The sequence below is a fragment of the Seriola dumerili genome, unplaced genomic scaffold, assembly GCF_002260705.1.
Source record: "Seriola dumerili isolate Sdu_G_001 unplaced genomic scaffold, Sdu_1.0 BDQW01000192.1, whole genome shotgun sequence".
Classification (NCBI taxonomy): domain Eukaryota; kingdom Metazoa; phylum Chordata; class Actinopteri; order Carangiformes; family Carangidae; genus Seriola; species Seriola dumerili.
Genome location: NW_019174447.1, coordinates 930,221 through 938,965, shown reverse-complemented (window position 1 = coordinate 938,965; position 8,745 = coordinate 930,221). Strand labels below are relative to the sequence as shown.

Sequence of the window (8,745 nt, the reverse complement as noted above, 5' to 3'; positions counted from 1 at the left end):
CCTCATTAGTCTACACTCAAATCCCCATAATGACAAAGTGAAAACAGATTTTTTTTGCAAATGACAACAAGAAACAGGAAAACATGGCTCATAATCTGAGCAGAGAGAAGGGGAAGAGTTTTTAGAGACCAAAGTGATTTTTCTTTTTATTGCTTCACTATTGTTTCAAGTAAAACGTCCTTGTAACTATTGAATTCTTCCAGAAGACAAACATGCTCTGCTGGAGTAAACGGAACTGAGCGGTTGGATGCGCATTGAAAAAAGTCTTAATTTACCCAGAATTCATTGTACCACAGTCCATCTTCAGATGGTCCAGAACAGATGTCTATCTGAAGTCTGACTGTTTGTTATATCTAAGACACAGTCAAAGTCTGTCTTTGGGGAACCGGCCCCTGACCTCAGCAACACGGCTGCCGGTGTGTCTACATGATCTGAGGAACACAGGATGACGGTTGGAATGAACCTTGATTCTTATAGGAACTAGTTTCAGAGAGCACCTCCTCTCCTAACACCTCCTACACCCTGACATGTCTAACTAGCTCTTATTGTGACCTTTCACGGCTCTTCTTCACCTGATCTCCTTCACTAATTACACAGATGTAGTACTTAGAACTTACACCAAGGTCTCCTATTGCACTGAAGATTCAGTGATGTCTCTCTGGATAAAAGCATCAGACGGATAAGTCAATGTAAATAGTCCCCGGTTCCCCAGCTCTCCACACTCACCCTCTGCAGTGGAATGATGTCTCTGTCTGACAGTTTGTCTCCCGACACAGGATCCATCATGTCCTTCTTGATCAGCTTCTCCACACACTCCTGAGTCACCACAGTCCCCCTAAGCAGATGGACAGAGACAGTCACCAAGAGTCCTAACACAGACACTTCACATCAGGCTGTCAGAGATGAGACGTGTTGACACTCACGAGGGTCGCAGCACAGCACAGGGGACACTGTTGGCCAGGATGTCTCTGGTTACTGCGCACACATACCTGTCCTGAAGACAGAGGACAGGGTTATACCACAGTACTGACAGGCGACAGTGTCTCAGTCAGGTATTGGTTAAGTCATGTTAACACGTAACCGCCAGCTGATCAGACCCGGGTCCCGGTTCACACCGACCACTACACGGTGCTGATGTAAACAGACCTGGCGGGTGAGCAGGGCCACTCGGTCCAGGCTCGGGTCCAGGGGGGTGAAGCGCACTGTGATGAGTTCATTCATCTTGATGGGTCGTCCTGACATGGGACACAACACAGCCTTACATCTGACAGAGACACAGAGGGAGGAGAGACGGGGGGGGGGGGGGGGGGGGGTGTTTAAAGCAGTGATGTCACACAGTCAGAGTTATGTCTACACTACTGTTTTTTTAGTTTTAAAACAAATCTCTTCTGCTACATTTTCTCCCTTCTCCTGGCGTCCACATGACTCTGGAGTTTTCAGACCGTAAAAACAGGGACTTTCAGAAACGCTGCAGGACGGTTTTAGTTTTGGTTGTGTTGTTCATCTGGACGGACTGAAACGGAGAACCTCTGGAAACGATGACGTAGACGCCCGCGGTCGCTCCTTGATTGTGTCTCATCAGCCTGGACTACCAGTGGTGAATACAACATGATGAGGAATTACTGACCTTGTTGTCTTTGCTAGCAGCTGTTGTGAAGTTACATTCTGCATTTTAACACTGCAGCTGTCTTTACTGTCCCTGCAACTGACCCACTGCAGAGCAGACGATCTGCTTCCGGTTTACACCGGCTCAAACATGCTCAGTGTACATGAATGGTCACGTATGTATGTATGTGTTTTCAGGTGTGTTAGTCTGGATGGAGATCGTTTTCATTTTAAAATGAACGCAGTGAACTGGTCTCCAGGTCTGGACCCAGGGTCAACCTGCCCTCTGTCTAAAACAGAGTCAGCATGAATCAGACAGACACACAAAACAAACACACAGAGGACATCATGACATCAACACTTAAAGCAAACAGGTGAACCTGGCAACAACAACCACACACTGTCATCAAAGCAGGCAGGAAGTCAGACACAGGAACATTTTTTCAAAATAAAACACCCTGTGCAGACTCCTGATCGTATGGTGCATCACATCACAAGTCATCAGTCACCTACTCAGCACAAAATCAAGGAAAAATTACCTTTATGTCATAGTGAGAATAATATAACACAGTCTTTACTGATATTGGATGGGATTAAACTAACAGACTCTAGCAGACTACTGTTTATCAAACAAGGCTAAGGAAGTTCATTTTAAATTTTGTATAATATATACCCTGCTAGCTTATCTTCATGCCACATTTTCAGACACCGATTCCTCTTGTACGTTTTGTAAACATCTAACTTTTTTTTTGAAGCTGCTAACTCTCTCCTAACTCCTTCAACCTTTAAAATATTATTTGTTACTATGATAATCCAAATGATGATGCTGTTAAATATCTACTTAAATAAATTCTTTATCCACAAACAATTTTTGTTGTGGTTTCTCTGAGCACTGATGACATTCTTAATCACTTTTCTTACTTTCTTGTTTGTATAAATCAGATGACATCACCACCCTGCTGCTCAGTTACAGTATTATGGATTCGTTTCCCCTTTGTGAACACTGACAGATGATCAAACTGGACAGGAGCAGCTACTCACTGGTTTCTTAAGCAGGGTGGGTTTGGCCTCCGGCGTCAGAGAGGGAATCCAGAAACTGGGCAGACCCTGGCTGGAGGTGGAGGCTGAAGTAGCAGAGGAGGAGGAGGAGGAGGAGGAAGAGGAAGAGGAGGAGGAAGAAGAGGAGGAGGAGGAGGAGGAGGAGGAGGGTTCTGCTGAGCTGTTGTCAGTCCTGACCTTCTCTCCTCCTTTGTTCTGACCTGAAGGAGGGAAACAGTTTCTACTGTTTACACACTGAAAATTTACTTTCACACATCACTGTTAAAAACAAAACCACTGGACGTGTGAGACGCTGCAGAGAGCTCAGTGTGGACCAGGAAACCTGCGCGATTTAAAGGACTGCTCTGCACACGGCTCTATAATGACATGATCTAACAGCACAGACGCACCTGATGTGAACGGGTTGATGGGTTTGGACACGATGCTGTTCTCCCTGGTCTTAAACCTCTCCACCCTCTCTCTCTCCTCTGACTTGGACTCCAGCTGACTGCTGCTCTTCTGTGCCTGTTTCTGCTTCTCATAGGCCTGAAGAGTCCGAGGAGGAAAGACAGACCCACATTTCATTCAGGCATTAACATGTTTCAGCAACATGAACGACATCCACACAGGTGGGAGTCAACTGTGGATAATAACAAACACTGACATCCACGTGGTGAAGTTATGAATATATTTTTCTGTGCTTCATCTTAAAATGTTGCAGTGTGGGCAGGGTAAAAGGACATCAGCTGGCCAGAGGGTCGGGGGCTGTGTGACTTCTGATGTCTCAAGCCTTCTCTGCTCCTGTTCAGACCTGTATTAACATCTGTCTCAGCTCTAAGTTCATCAATTCACAACTGGATTTAAAATGAGTCTCCAGTGACCACTTGTGATTGGATCTCACTTCCTGCTTCATATGCAAATAAACAGGTCTGTGTTGTTATTTTTAGCCAATCGACAGGCCAACAGACGGGTTAATGTTAATGTGCTTGTGTGTGTGAGAGAGAGGGAGAGAGTGAAAGGAAGGGAGGGAGGGAGTGTATATGTATATAATCCTATTGCTATCCCTTTTCTTTCTTTCATAATCAATTATTCTATAAATTCTATTAATTCTATTATATTTTATTACATTAATATTGTTATTGACATTTTTTTCTTTGATAATTTAATTCCATTGAGAGAGAGAGAGAGAGAGAGAGAGAGAGAGAGAGAGAGAGAGGTACAGAGGGGTTGAGTGAATCATTGCTGTACTCCCAGCTCTACAGTGAAATCAAGTTTTATCCATTTGAAATAGTAAAATATTTCCTTTCATTCTAAACAGTGTTGGGACTAATCAGACTGTAGCAGAGGACGTCAGTAGAGTAGCTGCTCCTTCAGTGTGGCCCAGGACACATTCACATTAACACTGCTAAAAATGTGGCCACATGTGGTCCAGACCTCCTCTGAATGTGGTCTGAGTGATCGGATCTCAAATGTGTCCTCAATGCACCTTTGGTGCGTACACACCTGAACTTAGAGCTGACCACTTGTGATCGGATCAGCTGAGAAAGATTTTAATACCAGGTCTGAACCGGTTCTCTGTGATCGATCAGTTTAAATTTTAACGAGGCTGAAAACACAACTGTTGCCATTCACTTGATGAACCTGATTTTGTCAAACAGTGTTTTGATGTGTGTTGGTGTCCAGACATCGTTTGGCACTAAGGTCTGTCTGTGATCACACATGTTAAACGTTGATGTAGCCAGTGACAGAGCACAGCTGATTAAATACAGATGTTATCAGCAGCTGTCCATCTCTGTCCTCACCAGATGTAGCTGTGATGCAGATGTTGACTGTTTATATAGTTCAGGTGTTTCCCTGTGGACAGATCTCTCTACTAAATCTCCATGGAAACACCTGTGTGAATAGAGGTTGCAGTGTTTACCTTCATCTTTTTGGCGATTTCTGTCTTCTGATGCAGGATGTATTCAAGAATCGCCTGTTTCTCATAGAGGTATCCATCTGGACTGAGGACAGCAGCAGAAACAACACACACTGTGTGTTATATACATGGTCACATGATAAAGTTATACAGTATGTTCCTGTGTGTGTGCGCGTGTGTGTGTGTGTGTGTTTAAGAAAGAGAAACATACGTGACCACAGGATTCTGACAGGGCTGCAGGGACAGGCAGCAGCAGTCAAAGTCTTTGATGGCGTCTTTTCCCAATCGAATGCTCTGAGTCCCGTAACCAGACGCCGCTGAGCCGGAAGAGACACACACAACGTGGTCACATGGTGCCCCAGTTACACTCACATGGTAAATGGACTGCACTTATTTAGAGCGTCTCTAGTCTTAGAGATCACTCAAAGGGCTGTACAATACTTGCCACTTTCACTCACACATTCATACATCACACTAATGGAACAGTCATCAACAATTTAGGGTTCAGGTCAAGAACACTTGGACACATGGATCGGGATTGAACCACCGACCTTCTGATTAGTGGATGACCTGCTCTACCTCCTGAGCCACAGCTGCTCACATGTCAGCTCATATCTTTTCTAATGTCATTTACTACGTGGAGTTTAAATGTATCTTATTCTGCCAACCTGACTCCATAATGAACGTTTTTGTGTGACATGGAGGCCGGGCTGTCGTCTGTAGTGTCATCACAACAATGACACCAGAGAAGATCAGTGAGACACAGTCTGGTTCAGAAATCAGGCATCTTTCTTTCCTTCTTTCTTTTTTGTTTGAAGCAACTATGATAGATATTGTAATAATTCTGTATCATGACCAAATGAAAACTATGCATCAGTGTGAAGGTGTCACTCATAGTGATAAATCGTCAGCTGATTTCACTGCTCTGCCTGATCTGACCAGCTCTGCACACTTGAACTGACTAATGTAAGTTGACAATGAAGAGAACAGTTGCTGTTAGTGCTCAGGTAGTTCAAAAAAGGCATAAAGAGCATGTGTGTAGATTCCTGTCCCTGAAGGATTTGATTGATCACTGACAGACGAAGCAGCATGTCGACCAGAGATGACTGGAATGTGTTTACAGGTATCAACAGTGTGTGGATCATCTTACACACAGGTGACAGGTGAAACATGTGACCACTGACACACAGGTGCGGCAGCTGTTTGACCACAAAACTTCTCTGTTTACTGTCCACAACACCGGCTACATGTCGCTGCTGCTCGGGTGGCTGTGAGACCGTCCCGGCCCTCACCAGGGACTGAGCCGGGGTTCACCTGTCCGGCTCGCCAGGGTTCTCACCTGTGTCCTTCTTCTTCTCGTGGTACGTGTAGACAGCTCCTGCCGTGCAGTTCTTCCCGTGCCGGGTCATCGTTTCGTTAAAGCAGCTGATCTGAAGGACCATAGGGAAACATGGCGGTGTTATTGTTGCTGTGAGCAGTGATGCTAACGTGCTAATATAAGCTGCTGAACGTAAACACACAGGTGTAATGTATTCAGCGGAGCGACACGAGCTGAGACTGGGTCGGCCAGCAGAGCTGTTTACACGGTGTAACGTTACCTGAAGGAGAAAGGTGTTTAATCCACCAAAGTTTGCTCTTCGTCTTCTTCTTCTCCTGTTTCCGCTTCCGCCTCCCCTTTCTTCTTCGTGTGGTTTCGTGGCGGGTTGCAGCCATTGGTTCTAAAGTACATACCGCCACCTACTGTAGCGTATGAGGTATGATATTGTCCCTGTTCTACTGTACACCAATGGGCAAATAAATCAATCTTAAATTATAGTTTTAATTCTAACAAAATCTTCATTAGGTTCTATGGTTTAATTATAATCTCCTTCACAGAATCCACAGCAGCTTCCTGTCTACCCTGTACCCCACTTCCTGTTGTACCCAGGTGTACCCTGTAGGTTCCTTCTCTTCCTGCCATACCTGTCTTTAGTTTCCCATACAGAAATGTAATATATGACATATATGTCCCTATATTAAGACTGATGTTGCCATATATGTAACTATAAGGGATATTATTATCACATTAAAACATCCTCTGGATATACAAAGATATAAGTTTATAACAGATATTAAATACTCAGTAAAATTTCTATATGTACATGTATAAAAGTATCTAGATGATGAATTTTTGTATGGTATAACATGTTGTGACCATGTATGTTAACAATATGTCCTATTATATTAATTTATACATACATACATAAACAGCTTGTGAAACAGCTTGGAAACTACGACAGATATTTAACACATGTGCTAACATACTGTCTGAGATTTGAGTTGATTTATCAGAGGAAGTGTGAAGCTCACTGTCATCAATGATCTGAATGATCTTATAAACACAGCCAGTGTTGAATGTCAGTGGACTGAGAACTGGACTAGAAGGAGAGAACCAGTCTTTGAGAAGACCTTCCAAACCCTGCTCTGTTTATTCAGTGTGTTCAGGTGTTTAAAGAGGATTATTCCACACTCAGTGATACTTCGACTGGTGAGTAAATAATCATACTGATTATTCAAAAACCTCAAACTGTTGATTCTCCAGTTACATTTCTTTAAGGTATAATTTATGTATCACTGCATCACACACAGTGTGTTCTGTAGGAGACTCCAGCACTGTGCTAGGATCTGGTCCTCATCCTGCAGCAGTATTTAAGACCGGCTCACTTCACCATTCTTCGCCACATTGTGGTATTGCGCTATGTCCTTCTCTGGTTTTTGGATCTCAAAGCTTTGGACTTTTTGATGTGTGATTTTTCCTGTGCCCCAGGTTCAGCATCCTGCTTCTACCTGGTTTGCCACAACCAGCTCTGTTTTTTGTCTGCCACTCCAGTCCTGATCTCACCTATTCGTTGGAATCCAGTCACCTGTGGCTCCCCGCCTGGCTCCCTTTCCACTACTGCATTGTCCATGGAGGAGTCAATTTTCCCCCTCTCTGCCTGCAGGCAACCCAATCCCTTTCCCCTGGAAATTTGCCCTTGGACATTACCCCTATCCGTCATCCTGCCCAAACCCCTGAGCCTTCTTTCTCCCATCTTCATCCCCAGCTCAGCTTCCCCTTACAATAAAGAACTTATTTCACCTTCAGTCCCTGGCTTGTGTTCTGTTTTGGGGGTCCTGAATCACAGAACCCTTACACACTGAGAGTGAAATATTTAGACTTTAAAAAGCCTGTTTTTATTGGCTGGAAGGTTTTAATTTTTACTATATCAGTTTAAAATATTCCAGCTGTCTTGTTGCAGTTTGTGTAAATTGGAGTGTTTGTCGTGAATCTGTGAGGGGCCATCAATAACTGATCAATACTGTTTGTAGTGAACCCTGTCCTGAACCAACAGTGATGTTAGCAGCGACTCTGTTTTCCCTTGCATGACTTGATTATTTCTGTGTGTGAACAGCAGCATTTCCTGTCTATGTGACTGTGGATTTCCTGTTAGCAGATCCCTACACCCACTGCAAATAAAGCTCCGACTCACAGATGCACACACTGAAATGGGCTGACACGTGTCTGCTGCTGTAAAAAACTTCATTCAGTTGTTTCTACACTTTATAAACTTTATTTACTGTAAGTAAAGACCAGGGGCCAGTTGCACAAAACACCTCAAGTTTTGACACTCAAGGTTTTATTTCTCCTTAGCTGGAGGGGGTTACTTAAGGGCATTGCACAGAATCTCTTAAAAGGTTTCCTTAGGTAAGGGAAAAAGTTGAGGTGACACCTCGAAAGATCACGTGGCATAAAACCGCAGAGCAACCATTAAGCTGCAGAAAGTAAAAGGATCCATCATAAACTGACTGCTGGTCACACCTGTGATGTAAAATCAATTCTTCATCTTTAACAGTGTCTCCTTTAGTCTTTTTCTTTACTTTTTGTCACTAAGGTCCTTTGTAACTTCAAGTGATTCAAGTGAACTATAACACTAAGATAAGGGAAAGAAACCTTAAATACTACAGTGGACATTTTAGGGAAACTTTAACGACAAGATTTGTTTTGTGCAACTATTTGTATTTTGAGGAAACCTTAACTCAGACTTTAAGGAAAATCTTAACTTAAGGTGTTTGTGCAACTGGCCCCAGAACAGGTCAAACTTTGTTCTGCAGCGACGGCCTTGTTTGTCAGTGTCCTGGTGGAAATGGAGGCAGAAGCCTTACTT

At 43.6% G+C, this 8,745-nt stretch overlaps 1 protein-coding gene across 1 annotated transcript in view; it reads right to left on the bottom strand.

The window, feature by feature from the left end:
• The window catches only part of nosip (nitric oxide synthase interacting protein), an 8,235-nt gene extending 1,996 nt beyond the window's left edge, over positions 1-6,239 (bottom strand). The window contains exons 1-9 of the mRNA XM_022753703.1: positions 6,160-6,239; positions 5,901-5,991; positions 4,773-4,878; positions 4,565-4,646; positions 3,054-3,189; positions 2,647-2,864; positions 1,147-1,257; positions 924-994; positions 727-835 (exon numbers count right to left, since the gene is read on the bottom strand). Of these exons, the coding sequence (XP_022609424.1) occupies positions 727-835; positions 924-994; positions 1,147-1,257; positions 2,647-2,864; positions 3,054-3,189; positions 4,565-4,646; positions 4,773-4,878; positions 5,901-5,970 (903 nt within the window). The 5' untranslated portion in view covers positions 5,971-5,991; positions 6,160-6,239. The remainder of the gene's footprint in view (positions 1-726; positions 836-923; positions 995-1,146; positions 1,258-2,646; positions 2,865-3,053; positions 3,190-4,564; positions 4,647-4,772; positions 4,879-5,900; positions 5,992-6,159) is intronic.
• Positions 6,240-8,745: the final 2,506 nt, after the last annotated feature.